The 18,173-nt window shown below is 38.9% G+C and overlaps 3 protein-coding genes and 1 non-coding gene across 7 annotated transcripts in view; 2 read left to right on the forward strand and 2 right to left on the reverse strand.

Annotated features, from left to right (window-relative positions):
• SLC38A6 (solute carrier family 38 member 6) overlaps positions 1 to 10,254 on the reverse strand; it is a 102,997-nt gene extending 92,743 nt beyond the window's left edge. For both annotated transcript variants that reach the window (XM_050797803.1, XM_050797804.1), the window contains exons 1-3: positions 10,150 to 10,254; positions 8,925 to 9,055; positions 6,780 to 6,853 (exon numbers count right to left, since the gene is read on the reverse strand). In XM_050797803.1, the coding sequence (XP_050653760.1) occupies positions 6,780 to 6,853; positions 8,925 to 9,055; positions 10,150 to 10,254 (310 nt within the window). The remainder of the gene's footprint in view (positions 1 to 6,779; positions 6,854 to 8,924; positions 9,056 to 10,149) is intronic.
• The window catches only part of DHRS7 (dehydrogenase/reductase 7), a 977,513-nt gene that overhangs the window by 130,159 nt on the left and 829,181 nt on the right, over positions 1 to 18,173 (forward strand). The window lies entirely within an intron of this gene.
• Positions 10,414 to 16,516, forward strand: TRMT5 (tRNA methyltransferase 5). 3 transcript variants are annotated; one of them, XM_050797800.1, is made up of 5 exons: positions 10,414 to 10,508; positions 11,637 to 12,292; positions 13,901 to 14,025; positions 15,401 to 16,052; positions 16,333 to 16,516. In XM_050797800.1, the coding sequence occupies exons 1-5, from the start codon at positions 10,414 to 10,416 to the stop codon at positions 16,416 to 16,418; spliced, it is 1,614 nt and encodes a 537-aa protein (XP_050653757.1). In that variant the 3' UTR covers positions 16,419 to 16,516. The 3 variants fall into 3 exon arrangements, with proteins under 3 accessions (XP_050653757.1, XP_050653756.1, XP_050653758.1); XM_050797799.1 differs by having other exon boundaries at positions 10,486 to 10,569; XM_050797801.1 differs by lacking the exon at positions 10,414 to 10,508 and adding an exon at positions 10,583 to 10,688.
• Positions 17,385 to 17,490, reverse strand: LOC126960198 (U6 spliceosomal RNA). The gene has a single exon (XR_007727783.1). It is a non-coding gene; the product is annotated as a U6 spliceosomal RNA (small nuclear RNA).

Raw genomic sequence — 18,173 nt, forward strand, 5'->3', positions numbered from 1 at the left:
GATAAAAAGGGCAGAAGACTTGTGTTGGACTTTGTAATGATTTCTGCTTTTACTTTGATTGAACTGGGAAACAACTAGAGGATTTTGAGCAAAGGAATGCTATGACCCAACTTACATTAACAGGATCATCATGGTTGTGTTGTTAAGAATAGACTGCAGGAAGTAAGAGTGGAAGTAAAAACAAAAAGATAAGCTATTACTTTTGATGGTGGTAATAGTAACTGAAGATGAGTGGTAGCAATTAAATGAGAAAAAAATCAGATTATTAATTTTTTGGCAAGGCACGATGGCTCATGCCTGTAATCCCAAGCACTTTGGGAGGTCAAGGCAGGAGGATTGCTTGAGCTGGTGTTGGAAAACAGCCTAGGCATCGTGGTAAGAGCCCATCTCTGCAAAAAATTAAAAAATGAGCCAGGTGTGGTGATGTGTGTGGTGATGTGCATAGCCTGCAGTACCTGCTACTCAGGAGGCTGAGGTTAGCTAGGTGTGGTGACATGCATGGTGATGTGTGCCTGTGGATACCAGCTACTCGGGAGGCTGAGGCATGAGGTTGAGGCTGCAGTGAGTTATGGTCACATCACTGCATTTCAGCCTGGGCCACAGAGCAAGACACTATCTCAAAAAAAATTTTTTTTGGACGTGAAGGGAACAGTATGGCATGGATTGAACATGCAGAATGAGGTGAAAAAGGGGAGATACAGAATAACTTAAAGATCCTTGGCCTAAGCAATTAAAAGAAAGACATTACCATTTACTTAGATGGGAACAGTAGAAAGTGTAGATTGGTAGTATAAAGATGGGGAATTTTCTAAATCTGAGCTGTTAGACACCCAGGTGGAGATGTCACGGAGGCAGCTGGAGATGAGACTGAAATTCAGGGGAGAGTTCCAGGTCAGGGATATACATTTCAGAATCACCATAAGCCCAAGACCGAGTGTAAAAGAAAAGAGATCACTCACACCTGTAATCCCAGCACTTTGGGAGGACAAGGTGGGCGGATCACTTGAGGCCAGAAGTTCGAGACCAGCCTGGCCAACATGGCAAAACCCTGTCTCTACTAAAAATACAAAAATTATCTGGGTGTGGTGGTGCATGCCTGTAATCCCACTTGCTTGGATGGCTGAGGCAGGAGAATCACTTGAACCCTGCAGGGCGGAGGTTACAGTGAGCCAAAATCACACCACTGCATTCCAGCCTGGGTGACAGAGCGAGACTCTATCTCAAAAAAAAAAGAAAAAGAAAGAAAATAAAAGAAAAGAGATCAGAGAAATAGTCCCAGGGGCACACCAATGTTTAGAGGATGGGGAGATTAAGAGAATTCAACAGAAGAGAAAAGGAGTGTTCAATGAAACAGGAAGAGCTAGGAGAGCGTGACTCGTCTTTCAGAAAGGAAGGAGTTATCAGTTGTGTCACATGCTGCTGACTGAGAATTGACCATTGGATTTAGCAATGTGGAAGTCACTGGTACAACAGTTTCAGTGGAAAAGCCTGACAGGAGTGAGAGGAGAGGAACTGGAGACATCTGGTTTAGATAATTATTTTTTTTTTTTTGAGGCAGGGTTTCACTCCCATCCCCCAGGCTGAAGTGCAACAGCATGATCTCGGCTCACTGCAACCTCTGCCTCCCTGGCTCAAGTGATTCTCTTGCCTCAGCTGCCCCAGTAGTAGCTAGGACTACAGGCTCATGTCACCTCATGCAAATTTTTTTTTTTTTTTTTTTTTTTTTTTTTTTTAAGAGATGAGGTTTCGCCCTGTTGCCCAGGCTGGTCTCAAACTCCTGACTTCAAGTGATCTTCCTGTGTCTGCCTCCCGAAGTGCTAGGATTACAGGCATGAGACACCACACCTGGCCTGGTTTAGACAATTATAAGGAGTACTGTCATGAAGACATGAGGCATATTCAAAAGATGCGAAGTCAAAGAGATTTTTAAGATGAGACAAACTAGTCTATTTGTAAAGTTATAGGAAGGAAATGGTAGAAAACGACCAAGAAATAAGAAAGAAGGGAGAAAGTGGCTGGAGTGATGTAGGCAAGAGCAGGTGGGATCATAGCACAAGTGGAGGGGTAGGCCTTAGATATAAACACAAAGAATTCATCCCAAGGAACAGAGTATATGAGCACAGATAAATAAGTGGTGGCAAGAGCTTATGAAATTCTTTTATGACTGCTTCTGTTTTTTCAGTGAAACAGAAAGTGAAGAATATCAGTTATGGGTAAAATCAAAGAAAAAAGTGTCGAAGGTTTGACAGAAAGCAGAAGATATAAAAAAGCAATCTCCTAGACAGTAGATAAATGAGCTGAATGGAGTGATGAACTAAAGTGAACCAGAATTGTGTAACAGCATCATAGGCCCACTAGACATTGAATTATAGTGATATCAGTCTGCATGGTTATGCTTTTCTTCAGGAACATTCAAATGCATGGGTGCAAATGTGAAGTAGGTAGAGTTATATTTAACTATGGTTGGAATTTTGCCAAGGAAATATGATGGTTCAAGGGATAGGAAAGGGATTAAATAACATACTACAAAACCTCAACTGGATAAAGAGGGAAATAAGCATGGGCGTGGGGGGTCAGTGCAAAGGCGGTAGGATCAATGAATTGATAGAAATCTTGGTAGGGGTGAAAACTGTCAGAGTTGAAGTACTTGAGAGGGTGAGTTAGAAACATAGGAGACGGTGGTGGCAGATGGGCAGATACTAACAAATGCTATTCGGGTAGTGACAAGATCAATGGTACGACCATGGAAAAAAATAAGTGGCCAGTGTAGGTAGAGAATATGATCATTAGAGAAGAAGAGGTTCAGGAACTGAAAGCATTAGAAGGATTAGCTACATGGATATTGAAATCATCCAGAATTATAACAGGGGTAATACTGACGAAACTAAAAGGCAAGTAGAAGCTAAAATTTAGCTAAAACATTCATGAAATGACAGGAAACTGTCTAGGAGTCTATAAATGACAACGGTAAGGAGAGCTGTAGATGGTATATATTCATGAGATTAAAAGTTGGGGGGTTCAGGGAGAGGAAGACAGTTGAGAAGCAGAAATGTGGGACAAACAGGACACCTATACCATCTTCAGATTAGTATGAGAGACATAAAGAGAAAAGACTGACCACTTGAGAGAACTATAGGGAAGCCTCAGAGGAGGTTCTCATAGAGTAAGAAACAAACAGAAATGTTCAGAACAGAATTAGAGACATGTGAGTTTTGCTGATGATTGACTGTGAGTTCCAGAGAGCACAGTGGAAGGGTTTCAGGAGTTAGAGAGCAGTGGAAGATGAGGTCAGAAACAGATGACAACCATATGGGATGAGTCTGAGAAATGAAATATAAACTAATATACTTGAAATGACTAACACAAATTGAGATAAATGGTATAATGTCATAGTCCAAATGGTCTCAAGGCAAATAATGGTGACAATGCAGTGAGTAGTAGGGATCAAGGACTAGGGAGTTGTGGTTTGGCCAGAGGTATGCAGAGTTCTAGGACTCTCATTCTCTCCAGTTGACAGTGACATGGAAGCCCGTGGAGCAGAGCTGTGGGTTTAGTACCAGAGCATGAGAAGTATTCCAAAAGAATGGCAACAAACCAACTATTTCTGAGATAGCAGTGTGTACAACACCCTGCAATCTTTAGAGATTTTTGCCCCAGTGACAACTCATTTGCCAAGGACTTGACATTTCATATACATTATTTTATTTCATTCTCAGAACAATTCCAAGAGGGAAGCGTTATCACTGCCATTTTATAGATGACAAACTAAGGCTAAAGAGAATAATGTTCTTTATATGTCACCTCAGCTCCCATGAAAAGTCCTGATAGACCCCAAACTCTCCATAAAATCTAAAGTAGAATTTCATGTGAAGAAATCCTTTACTTTTTTTTTTTTTTTTTTTTTTTTTGAGACGGAGTCTCGCTCTGTCGCCCAGGCTGGAGTGCAGTGGCACGATATCGGCTCACTGCAAGCTCCACCTCCCGGGTTCACGCCATTCTCCCGCCTCAGCCTCCGAGTAGCTGGGACTACAGGCGCCCGCCACCACGCCCGGCTAGTTTTTTGTATTTTTAGTAGAGACGGGGTTTCATCATGTTAGCCAGGATGGTCTCGATCTCCTGACCTCGTGATCCACCCACCTCGGCCTCCCAAAGTGCTGGGATTACAGGCTTGAGCCACCGCGCCCGGCCGAAATCCTTTACTTTTATAAAGATGAAAATTTCTCTTTACCCTTTGCCTCCAGCAAATAAATGAAGAAGTTATTTATAAAAACTCATGATAGCTCTTTCTCTTACCAATGAATTCAATCTGAGCATATTACTCTTATGATAGACCAACAAACTGTTGGGGGAGAGTTAGTTACATATTATTCTCTAGTCTTTATATATGAATGTATGTATTGAAAAAAAAAGAGAAAAGCCTACCTCCACAGAGAATTTTAGAAAGATTGAAGGAATTCAATCAACGGAAGACAGGTGCGTCAATGTGCAGGCAGAACCATGAAGTAGTTAGTTCATGGGCCCAAGTAGGCTACAGAAATCAAAGAAAAAGAGAAAAGAAAGAGAAACAGACATATTCACTTCATACGCCCCAGAGTTACAGAAAAGAACAAACACAGTATCAGAATCTTAAAGTTAAATACATGTGAACTGAAGGAGTAAAAAATTAACATTACTTAGAAATCTCCACACACTGAATACTACTCCCACATAACTGAAATTAATAAAACATTTTACTTTAATTAAAACTAAAATGAAGTTTTAAAATGAAGCTTGAAAGACACAATTGCCACGTAGTTGACTAAAGTATTAATCTTTTAATAGAATGAATTAAAAGAATCTACCAAGATGTTAAAGTATCATAATTAAGTAAAATTTTTTTCACATGTAACAAAATTTCAATACATGCAATTAAAATTCAAGTTTCAGCAGGATTTACAAATATATTTATCAAAAGCTAGTATTCCTAAATTCAGGATGCTTTTATGAACAACCTGTCACTTTAGGATTAATATTTGTACTGTTTCCTAGTATTTTTATCTGTCTGCACATTCACCCAAGCCCCTTGAGAGCAGAGGCATACACTGGATGGCCAAAACACTGTTAGAAGTTGTGGCTATAAACTATGAATCCTAAACTAGATTTGCATAAGAATCACCTGGAGGACTTGTTAAAAACATATCTGGCATTGGATGGCCAAACCACTGGTACAAGTTAGAGCTATAAACTATGGATCCTAAACTGGTTTTGCCTTGTTAAAAACATATTCTTGAGTCTCACCTCAGATTTTTGAAATTAGAATCCCTGAGGCTTAGAACTCTCTGTGCATAAAGAGATCTAAGGGTGTTTCTGATGATGGACAGGCTTTAGGAAAACAAAGTAGAGCAGTGGTTTCAGAATTATTCTGAAGAGCCTTAAAATTCTTAAGAAACATCACTGGGCTTCTCTCACCTGTTTCAGCACAGAATAGCCTCACTGCTATAGTTTGGTTTGTCAGACCCCTCCAAATCTCATGTTGAAATCAGATCCCCAGTGTTGGAGGTAGGGCCAAAGGGGAGGTGTTTGGGCCCTGAGGCCAGATCCCTCATGAATGGCTTGGTGCCTTACTTGGGGTAATGAGTGAGTTTTTACTTTCATTAGTTTCATGAGAGCTGGTTGTTAAAAAGAACTGGGCATGCCCCTCCTCTCTGGCTTCCTCTCTTGCCCTGTGATCTCTGTACATCCTGGCTCCCCTTCACCTTCCACAATGAATGAAAGCAGCCTGAGCCCCTTACTAGATGCAGATGGAGCAGAGAAGCCCCTCATAAGGGCCATGCTTCTTGCAGAGTCTGTAGAACTATGAGCAAAATAAACCTCTTTTACTTATAAATTATGCAGAATCAGGTATTCTTTATAGAAATACTAAATGAATAAAGAAATCCATTTTTATCTATTTTGTGTATCTACTTTTCTTCTTAAAATCTGAAAATCACAAGGCCAGATAGAGCAAAATGAATTCATCCATTTAAGAATTAAACCCATGATTTTTGCATCAAAGCTGACCTAATTCAAAGATAAAAGAGACTAGACAGATAAAAAGACCAGGACTGACGAACACAGAATATCTGTTAATGACAAAAGGAAAACCTTACAAAAGCACTTCTATAATTCATATACTTTTATTTGCTGGATCCTAAAAGAACTTATTCAATACATGACTGAACTGCATAATAAAATTCCAAATGGAAAAAAAAACAGACACAAATACATTGAATTAACTGCACATACTTATTTCTCTTAGGAAGAAACTACCCTATTCTAGACTTGCAATTAAAAATACAAAATGCATCTAAATAAATTAAAGCTTTGTGACCTTACTTCCTACAATCCTAATTCTGCCATCCCTACCTCTGACTAGCAGGTAGATGGGGGCAGGGAAGGCAGCAGTAGCTCTGGGAATGTGTTCTCTCCTTGGGAAAATGATTTCCCCATAAGCATAAGGTTTGGATCCTTTGAACACCTTTTAGATCCTCCCATAATCTACTCTACTCCAGAAAATTAGGTTATGCGCTGTGGAGGAAAGCAGGCAAAAATGCTAGTTACCTCCTCCCACCCTGTGCTTGGATATTCTCCCACAGTATTGGGTCTGTATATCTGGTTTTTTCAAATTCTCCATTCTGATCACCCCATCTAATAAAAATGTATGCTCACTGGATATTAGATTTGAGACATCCAATTCTATATGTAGATACAAACTCAAGGGACTGCTTTATTAAATGAAGCAGCATAATATTTTTACTTACCTGTCTGAATACACATACTAAGCAGAAGATGGACTGAGTAAGAAGCCAGGAGAGCAACTGTCAGCAGCAAGAAGCTACAACATAAAAGAACACCTGGTCAAATCCTCCCAAAAGTTTGTCTTTTTTACAAAACAAATTTCTTAACAGTCAAATATTCACAGGAACTATCTCTGAGTAGTTGAATTATGTTCATTTAGGAAATTAAGAAGATACTTTTCTACTTTTTTGTATTTACCACATTTTATTTAAATGAAAATATACTGATTTTGAAATCAAAAAAGAAATAAAAACCAAACTTATTTAAAATACAAGCAAACTTCCGCATTTTGCATTATTGTCTGCTGACTGCTGAATCAGCCATTAAATAATATTGTAATATTTCCCTTTTATGACTGGTTTTCTTCTTATTTTGAGTCTAAGTAGAAGTTTTACTTATGTAATCTCATTGTCTTCTCTTTTTCCCTTCCCCTCTCTACTTCCAGTGATGTGGACCTCCTTATCACACCTTCACCTTATTAAGGTGTATTTAAGATTTATTTAGACTGTATTTTCTAGCATCTATTAAACACACACACTCTCCAAACCAAACTAAACCAATGTAGTTAACATACCTCTAATGATGCAATTTGAAAAATGTGCAAACAATGTAATGATTGAGGTCCTCTCACCAACAGTGTGAAAGAAAAAACTTAGATTTTTTCCTATTCACACCGGCAGGACAAGCTTCTATACAGCTATCCCCAATGAACTGCCCCGGTCATTGAAGAAATTTTCTCTCTATGGTCCAGTTAATACTTGTTAATAAATAACAAAATTGAGAGGTAAAAGTACACATGTCATTAAACTGACATCAGGAACTTCACAAAATAAGAGTTTAGCATCACCAAAAATGATGGTTGATATGACTAGGTGGGCACACATTCAGCAGTATATATTGCATGTAAACCCTGGTGCATAAATTATGATTTTTCAAAGAGAACCAAAAACAAGTCCTCTATGTCTTGCTTAAGGTGTCACATATAGTTTTTAATTTTAAAAATAATGAAAGTTTTTGAATACATTCCATAATAAAAGCTAGGTGGGTTACTTAAAAGTTGCTTTGCTTATCAAAAAATTTGGAATAAAAGCAGGAAATAAACCTAAAAGAGACTCTCTAGGCTTTTTAAAGTTTCTAGTAAATAGATCTGCTTCTACTGACAAACAAAGCCAACTTGTCATTCATTCATTCTATTAGCCTTGTGGTGCTAGATGCTAAGGATAAGGTCCAGTTACAAAGGATTTTTTCTATTTTTTTAATTTTTTAGACAGGATCTCCCTCTGTCACCCAGGCTGGAGTGCAGTGGCCCGATCATGGCTCGCTGCAGCCTCAACCTCTCAGGTTCAAGCAATCCTCCCAAGTAGCTAGGAACTACAGGCACACTCCACCACACTAAACTAATTTTTGTATTTTTGGCAGAGATGGGGTTTCACCATCTTGCCCAGGATGGTCTCAAACTCCTGGGCTCCAGTGATCCGCCTGCCTTGACCTCCAGTTATAAAGGATTTCAGTTAAGTGGGACTATTAATCTTCAAACATATCATTGTAACAATTATAATAACAAAATGAATATACAAAGTACTATGAGAGCACAGAATATCCAGGATTGTCTTCTATTTTGGGCAAATTGGCCTACAAGCCAAGTTCTGAAACATAAAAAAGAACAGGCACAAAACACACGCCTGGCCTCAGAAAGTGAAATAAGGCTACTTAACAATACAAAGAGAGAGCGAGGAATGAAAAGATTATGTGTTGTATTTGCACTCACAAAACTGCTATTTGGAAGTTAATCTGCATGGCTTTGATTCACTTTGGCCAAGGAGACACAATGAATATGCTACTCTTAAGTGGCATATTTCATTATAAATGAAATGTGGATCAATTTCCCGTTTTTAAAAACTAGTCACACTTTTGTATTTAAGAAGCTATGTGGTATCCCTCCAAGGTACAGACTAGCAACAAGAATAGCAAGAAAAATGCTAAAACCCCAGAAATAACTTAATTAGAAATTGGATAATAGCAGCTTCTGGAATACCTCTCTCTCTCTCTGTTTCTCAGTATATTATCAAAATGGAAAAAAAATGTGATGGTAAAATATGAAGACTCACCTAAATCCAAGGATACCAGTATTAGCCATAATAAAAGCTAAGCCAAGGATGCCACTTCCCATGATGGCATTCATCAAATTAAACACTGATAAACCAAATGAAACACCCGGGGATCGCTGTCTGTGAAGTTCCTGTAAGCACACAAATTTAGTAATGTTAAATGTTTGGATGGTGAAGTTAAAATTTCGTGAAGAAATTCCATAAATGAAAGATTATGGAAAAAAGCTGCAAACCACCAGGCTTTGTATGACATATTAGTTGCTTAACCAACACTAGTTTCCTTTCCTTTCCTTCCCACCTCCCACTAGTGCAGCTCCAGGAATCTAGGGTTTCCACCAGTACACAAGACAGGCAGGGTTCAGGAAGGGCCATGACTAACCTTGTGACTGCAAGAAATGAAGATAGGACAGGAATGGGGTGGGGAGGGAGAGGAGGGATATGGCCTCAACTCATGTGATTACTAAAGAATTGCTGAGTCAACCTGGGACTGCCGTGGACAGTTGTTCCTCCTCAATTTCTCGGATTGCACAACTAATCTCTACTTATATATCTAATGAATCAGTTCTACCAAACTGGAAGGATGGTCAGGAATACCTTGCAACGACAATATTATAAATAGAAGCAATTCACGTTTTTCTGGCGGTATCCCTGAAAACATCCCCCTCCCCACAAATAGCACTGGGAATAAAGTCCTGAGAACAGTGCCTAGGACTCGAGTTAAAAAGCGGAGTGCCCACTGCACAGGCTTTAGGGTCAGGAACGTGCTATACCCTTACTATCAAGCCACTTCCATTCTGCCGCTAAGAATTTCTGTATTAAAATGTTTATTACTCTCCCTCCCTCCATGACTAAGTCGGAAAAGGAAAATCCTGTGACTCTTGCAAAGACCTCACGAGACTGGTGGAGAAAATAAGGTGACAAAGATACTAACAGCAGTGAGTACATAATCCTAGGGCCGCTCATCCCATCATGCACTAAACGCTGCATCTCTTCCACCCGACGCTTTTCATCTTTTCTTTCTAGAGTATGCTATGCTGCTATCACATTCATAACTGCGCCAATCTCATCTGAATCTCGGCGGCTGCTTTCGGGCCCCATCCCCCAGGGTTCAGGCTCCAGCATCTCTCCCTTCCCGGTGCGGTCCTCCTTTTCTGGGTCTTATTTGGCAGGCACTTGAGGGAAGTCGGCGGGTGTCAGCGCCAGGAAGCGAACAGAGTTCACTTACGTTGCTTAGCAACGGACTCAACTCTTCGGCCTCCGCTTCTTCAGGCTGCTGGGCAGAGACATACCAGCCCCGCTCAGCGTTGACGCTCCCCCAGGACGCCTCCATGCTGCTCTCCAGCTGACTACCAGGTCCATCTGCGAGCCTTTACCTCTGCCCTGCGCTCCGGTAGTCGGTCGCGCCAGAGGCGGAGCTTTGAGCCCGGCCCTTCCGGCGTTCCGTACTTCACCAGGGCCGGGAAGGAGAGTAGCGAGTGGACGTGATCTGATGACGCTCGCCCTCTCCGCGGCGAACAGTGATGATGTCATAGAAGACCAACTCATCCACTGGCGACCCACATCCGATCGGTACCGGAGCCGGAGGTGGGGAGTCGGCTCGCGGATCCAGCTGCAGAGCGACTTGGGGAATTGGAATGGTGCTTTGGTAAGGTGGCGGCCTCGTTAGAGGCTAATGGTCCAGGGGAGGTACCAGCCCGCCCAGGGCTGCTTTCCGCCTCGTGCTGCCAGGGCACAAAAACATCGTGAGGTCACCCACCCGCCTAGGTGCTGAGCTTAGATTCGAGGTACTGGATAGTAAGGAATGTTTCAAAAGCCTTTCGACACATTTTACTGATGGGAAAACCGAGACTCATAGTAATTTATCCAGGGTCACCCATTTGGACCTAATTTGATCTCTGACGGTGAAAGACTTCGTTGCTTTACAGGATTCTGGGACACGGCCCTTTCCCCTTACAAGTATTTTTTTTTACAAAATTCTTTGGTATTTTAGAAGACAGTGAATAACTGATACTATGCATATAACACTCAGCAAAGCTCTCGTCCTCAAATACAGAAGCCTCTAGTTAAAGGCAGGACACGTGGCAGTAAAGCATCCAAAACAAACAACAGAGCGATATATTAAGAACACAAGCACCGAAGTCAGCCAAAACTAGGTTTTAATCCATGCTTAGCCACTAACCAGTTGGGAGACTTTGGATGGGTTACCTTACTTCTGAGCTTTCGTTTACTCATTTACAAAATGAGGGTGCAGTACTGCACACCTCCCAAGATTGATAATGTACATAAAGCATTTAGCGCAGCATCTGACACAATAAGCACCCATGAAACTATCCTAATAAATATCGCCACTAGTAATGGTCGTGTATAATGACTATTTCATTTACAGATGACCATTTAACTCATATTTCAGCCTTCCAATCCCAAATGTATTATCTAGAAAATTGTGGGTGAAGAGGATCATTGAGTATGGCTGATGGATCACTAAGCCCTCTGAACTGGCAGCAGTGGATTGAAAGTGTAAATTTAATATATACCACTATTATCTACCATTAATATGACTTCCTGAAAAAGTCATCCTGTTCTGGAAAAGATAGTATACTTCCCACACACCACCAAACGTTTTGACAGCATTTAGCAGGTTATTTGAGATAGTAGAATTTAGATTTTTATTCTCAAAAGCTGTCGTGTGTGAATTTTTTTTTATTTTTTAAGGATCTTATGGAGGCCATTTGGATTCTCAAGAAGACTTCTGAAACTGGAACGCCATAGCATAACTGAATCAAAATCGTTGATTCCACTAGCTTGGACATCCCTGACACAGACGCTTTCGGAATCACCTGGTATTTTCTTACTGGGTCAAAGAAAAAGATTCTCAACCATGCCAGAAATAGAAACACATGAGAGAGACTCTGAATTGTTTTCACCACCCTCTGATGTCCGAGGCATGACAAAACTTGATAGAACAGCTTTTAAAAAGACAGTCAACATTCCAGTGCTTAAAGTGAGGAAAGAAATAGTCAGTAGATTGATGCGATCCCTAAGAAGGGCAGCGTTGCAGCGCCCAGGCATAAAACGTGTGATTGAAGATCCAGAAGATAAAGAAAGTAGACTAATCTTGTTGGATCCCTATAAAATATTTACTCATGATTCCTTTGAAAAAGCAGAACTCAGTGTTTTAGAGCAGCTTAATGTCAGTCCACAGATCTCTAAATATAATTTGGAACTAACATATGAAAACTTTAAGTCAGAAGAAATCTTGAGAGCTGTGCTTCCTGAAGGTCAAGATGTAACTTCAGGATTTAGCAGAGTTGGACATATTGCACACCTGAACCTTCGAGATCATCAACTGCCTTTCAAACAGTTAATTGGTACGTGTGTCATAGTAATATTCATGTATTTGAAGGGAATTTGCAAATTGTTAATTTTAGCTTTAAAAATTATTTTTTTTAACACCAAGTTACAGAGGCGGAACATTTTGTCATGTTAACTTTAAGCTAGATCTTGAGCTATATACCCTCTTTTAAGGGCCATTTTGGAATATCTTCTTTAGAATCATAGCAGGTTCCAAATATTGGTCCAGGCTTTTGTGTACACCAGTACATCAGTGTAGATTAAACTTGAATCACATGCTTTGGCAGCTACATTGAGGAGAGATCTTTTTGGTACACAAGACTTGTTAGGCCTTCAGGGCTATGTTAAATACTAGGTTTCATAAATTTGGGTACTTTATAGTCAAAAGTGCAAGATGTTTACTTATGCTTTCATTGATTCAACCAATTGAGCCTCTACAATATGTCAAGCACCATACTGTCCTGTTACACATTTCTTTTGTTTTTATTGATGAATGGAGTAATAATGGATAGTGGTAACATAAATACTTAAACAGATCCTTGTAATTGTGACTGGGTACAAATATCAAGTCTAGGCTTTCCTATGAGGCACTGCCTACCCTAACTCAAACATTCCTCTGGCATTCCCATTTTATAAGCTTTCTTTCATAGAGGCACTCATATATTAAAAGTGAAACATTTTCATACAGTAGTAATTTTAAAGCTTTTACTATAGACCTTCAGATTAGTTTTTAAAAATTTGTAAATTTCATTCCTCATTTCAAACTAAATTCCATACCTTAAAAGTTGAGTTCAGATACATGAAGCAGACACGGTAAGAACAATGATTAATTTGTTTATTGATACTATATTAAAAAACAAGTATCTGATTATCAGAAATTGGACAAATGCTGGTTGTATTTCAGGATATTGTATAATTGGGTACTGTGTGCTGATTTACAAGTCAAGTTAGGCAATGAAATAGCATATAGATTTTTATAAGTTTTTTAAAGTGCTAACTAAAAAAATAGATTCATCAAAAGGCCATGAGTATGCCAGTTTTGTAGCTTTTCTGCTCTGAAGTAAATGAACATTTAATTTAGATAGGACTCTAAAGAATCTGCTTTTTTTTTTTGGGGGGGGGAAACATTGTTTTGCTGGCATGTATTTCTAAAGTGGGGGCATTTGTTCCAAAGCCACAGTAAAACAGACATTTGGCTTGAGGCCACTGGAACTGGCAGATGTTTTACTGTTTTCTGAGTCCATTTGTTGCCAGGGTTCTTTACATCTCTTTCCATTCTTTCCCAATTCCCTGTGATCTACCTTTTTGGTTCCTTGTTTATTGGCTCATTTGAAAAGATTCAGTGAAACATGGAAAAAACATTAGGTAGACCCAAACTCCTCAAAATGTTTTCTTTAAAAATGTACCCAACATTTTGTGTGTGTGTGTGTATTGGCGACTGTCAGACATTAACTTTAGTCATCTGTTGAATTTTTTAAATTGCATGCCACATTACACACAGTAGGTGCACTCTTTATCAACCTATCAACCAAAAGAAATACAACTCATTTCTGTTTCATATTAACAATTTTAGCTTTTATTTTGCAACCAATAGGCAGTTTATGGATTTTCATTTTTTCTTTTAGGCCAGGTTATGATTGACAAAAATCCAGGAATCACCTCAGCAGTAAATAAAATAAATAATATTGACAATATGTACCGTAATTTCCATATGGAAGTGCTATCTGGAGAGCAGAACATGATGACAAAGGTATATTTTATTATCTCCAAGTAAGATGTATATCAATATAATGTTTAGAATCAGAATAGATGACAAAGATTTAAAATACTTATAACAGCCAGTGTTGATGAGTATGTGAGAATGTGATCACTTATATATGCTATTGATGGAATAACATTGATAAAGCCTTTTCAGCAGAATTGGTTAAATTCTCATACAGTGATACGATGGAATATTTCCATCACTAAAGTTTTTTTAGCTGCATATTTGTTAAAATAAGTTGTCCATTGATAGGTTGACAATGGACAATTCCCAGAAAGCAATATAAGTGATAAAAAGCAAGTTATAGAACAGTATGTATAAAATAGTTCTCGAAATATATTTAAATCTTCTAGGTTATACCCAGAAAGACTTTTAGTTGGCAGAAATCTGCAGAAACATTTCCACCTCTGTAATCTTAATAATTTGGCCAGAAGCATCTGATATGGTTGGGAGGAGGAAAAAAAAAATACATACAAATTGGGAATTAAGGTCCTGGAAAGCAAAAGATGGAAGATGTATCTATTAGATTTATAGAACTTAGGAACTTTCTGGCCTTGGTTCTTCATCCACATATTAATGAGTTTAAGATGATGGCTGAGGTCATACTCCATGACTGTAACTTAAGTTTTATTTTCTGTTTTATAAGGTGTCTACTACAATAAACCCAAAAGAAATGTTAAAAAGTCTTTTGTTCAAGAATTAGCTTCACTGTATATATTTAGTTTACCCACGAAAACCCAAATTTGGGAAAGAGAATCTGGGAATGATTCATTCTATACACTGACTCTAATTTATAGACATAAAATTTGCAAAGTTCAAGTAGCTGTCTAAAAACATACTAAAATACCTCAAAATTCAGTGACACATCTACCATGGCTCCCTTTTACAAACACAAAACTAAATAAGGAGGGAAGCTTGTTTACTGCATAGAAGTACTGTCTGCAACTTGGCTACCCACCATGAAGATATGGGTAGTGTGTTGTTTCAAAATTTTAGGTCTTGTCTATCTGGTGACATAAGAGTATAATTAAGCCAGTTAATTGGCCTGTCTGAAAAATTCCTCATGTGATATGGTAACTACTTTATGGCCATGGCCCTATAGGATTGAGATAGAGAGCCACTTGCCTTTAAAGAGATGACTTTTTCTCACGAAGAAGTCTAATGCAGTATATTAACTGGCCCTAGGAATAGCATAAACACCAGGAATCTAATTAAAATGCCTATAAAGGCACTGTTGTTTGGCTCTTACAGTAGTAAATTTAAATGTGTATGTGTTTGCCTGTGTGTTTACACACCTATCCAATATCAATGGTTAGGATTTAGGACCAAGGAGATTAACCAAAAGCATAACACCTTTTTTCAGGTTCGAGAAAACAAGTATACCTATGAATTTGATTTTTCAAAAGTCTATTGGAATCCCCGTCTGTCTACAGAACACAGCCGTATCACAGAGCTTCTCAAGGCTGGGGATGTCCTATTTGATGTTTTTGCTGGGGTTGGGCCCTTTGCCATTCCAGTAGCAAAGAAAAACTGCACTGTATTTGCCAATGATCTCAATCCTGAATCTCATAAATGGCTGTTGCACAACTGTAAATTAAATAAAGTGGACCAAAAAGTGAAAATCTTCAACTTGGATGGGAAAGACTTCCTCCAAGGACCAGTCAAAGAAGAGTTAATACAGCTGCTGAGTCTGTCAAAAGAAAGAAAACCCTCTGTGCACATTGTCATGAACTTGCCAGCAAAAGCTATAGAGTTTCTTAGTGCTTTCAAATGGCTTTTAGATGGACAGCCATGCAGCAATGAGTTCCTTCCCATAGTGCACTGTTACAGCTTTTCCAAAGATGCTAACCCTGCTAAGGATGTTCGGCAAAGGGCTGGAGCTGTGTTAGGCATTTCTCTGGAGGCATGCAGTTCAGTTCACCTGGTAAGAAATGTGGCCCCAAACAAGGAAATGCTGTGCATCACCTTTCAGATTCCTGCTGCTGTACTCTACAAGAACCAGACCAAAAATCCAGGTGAGCAGTTTCTGGGAAATTAGATGTAAACCTTACTGTTCAATTGTGACTAGTTCTCCCAGTTTTACAAATTTTAATGCAGTATTAGTTCAGTCTAATACAAAGCTACTCTGTTAGTTCAGTCTTAACAGAAGGCTATTTCATTAAAATAGTAAATCTGCAAGAATGTTATTTCATGTCTAAGTTGACTAGATTAAAAATGCCTATATTGTTTGTTTTTTAAAGAGTATTTTCAACTGCTAATATCTTACCTAAAATAGGTTTTCTGGATTTGTTACAGAGAATCATGAAGATCCACCTCTTAAACGGCAGAGGACAGCTGAAGCCTTTTCAGACGAAAAAACACAAATTGCTTCAAACACTTAATTGGAAATGTTTTCTCCATCTCCCTACCAGACTTACATGTAGTGAAATATAATGTGTATTATTTAATAAAATTTTAGTGTTCAGTTTTTACTATTGAACCCTTATACTTTGCCTTATTTTATAAATTGAGGATTACCAATTAAACTTTAAGTCTACCAAACACATTCCCTATTATCTAAATTAGAATATACAATTATTTTATAACATATCTAATTTTTATTAAAAATGAATAAATATTTTCTCTCAGGGAAAATCACTTTTGAAGGCAGGGTGATTGAGTACTGACTAAGAAGTTACTAACACCACTTTATAGTTGTCCTTTACATAACTACTCCTTTACTGCCGATTAACTATCACCATAAAAGTAATAAAAAATGGAATTATTTAGAACAGGGCAGGCAAACTACATCCTGCAGGCCAAATCTGGCCCACCACCTGTTTTCATATGGCCTGTGGCCTAATAATGTTCTTACATTTTCCATTGGTTGAAAAATAAGAGAACATTTTGTGACATGTGAAAATTGTATGGCATCTATTATGTATCAGTTTTAAAAATTAAAAAGAATTGTATGAGGGCCGGGCGCGGTGGCTCAAGCCTGTAATCCCAGCACTTTGGGAGGCCGAGACGGGCGGATCACGAGGTCAGGAGATCGAGACCATCCTGGCTAACACGGTGAAACCCCGTCTCTACTAAAAAATACGAAAAACTAGCCGGGCGAGGTGGCGGGCGCCTGTAGTCCCGGCTACTTGGGAGGCTGAGGCAGGAGAATGGCGTAAACCCGGGAGGCGGAGCTTGCAGTGAGCTGAGATCCGGCCACTGCACTCCAGCCTGGGCGACACAGCGAGACTCCGTCTCAAAAAAAAAAAAAAAGAATTGTATGAAATTAAGAGTTTCAGAGTTCATAAAGTTTGATCGGAACATAGCATGCTCATTTGTTTACATATCTGCTGCTGCTGCTTTTTGTTTTTAATATGGAACGCTTCATGAATTTGCGTGTCATCCTTGCGCAGGGACCATGCTGATCTCTGTACCATTCCAGTTTTTTAGTATATGTGCTGCTGAAGTGAGGACTGCAGCTGCTTTCTTGAACAACAGCAGAGTTGAGTGTGGTTGCAACACACACTGAATGTCACTGTCATCACTTCACACTGCTGTTTGGCACATCACAAATCACTGACGTGGTTGTAACAACAGCATTTTGAGTGCCATGTATATCACGTGAACCCACATTTTATTTTTTATTACCAGAACATATCTATTATAGCAAAACAAGAAAAGTGGACTTTGTTGTACTTTCAAGGTACAGTAGGGTGTGAATTATTTTAATGTTGAATTCGATGACAAAGCATCTATAGCTAAGCTAAAAGAATAAAATAACCATTGACATTACTAAACAAACCACTCATCACAGTATTCCCAACTCACAGGCAAGCAACTGTCAGAAAAATTAGAAAATGTAAAATGGAAATATCAAAGCAGAATTTCTTCACAAAATGAAAATGAGACTGCAACCAAAGTAAGTGAATCAGTTGTTAGCCAAGCAAAGAAAGCCATTTATTGATGGTGTGAATTAATTATGTTTGGATGCAGCAGCTCAATATGTCCAGAGAAAATAAACTTAAGATTACTGGCCTTTGGCAAGAACAGTTGCTCAAAGAGTTAAGGACATTGAAAGCAACATAAATAGTCACTTAAAAAAGGAAATGATTCTGGATGGTTCTTTGACTCTTTATTTTTACTTAGAAACAGGGTCT

Source organism: Macaca thibetana, chromosome 7 (genome assembly GCF_024542745.1).
Source record: "Macaca thibetana thibetana isolate TM-01 chromosome 7, ASM2454274v1, whole genome shotgun sequence".
NCBI lineage: Eukaryota > Metazoa > Chordata > Mammalia > Primates > Cercopithecidae > Macaca > Macaca thibetana.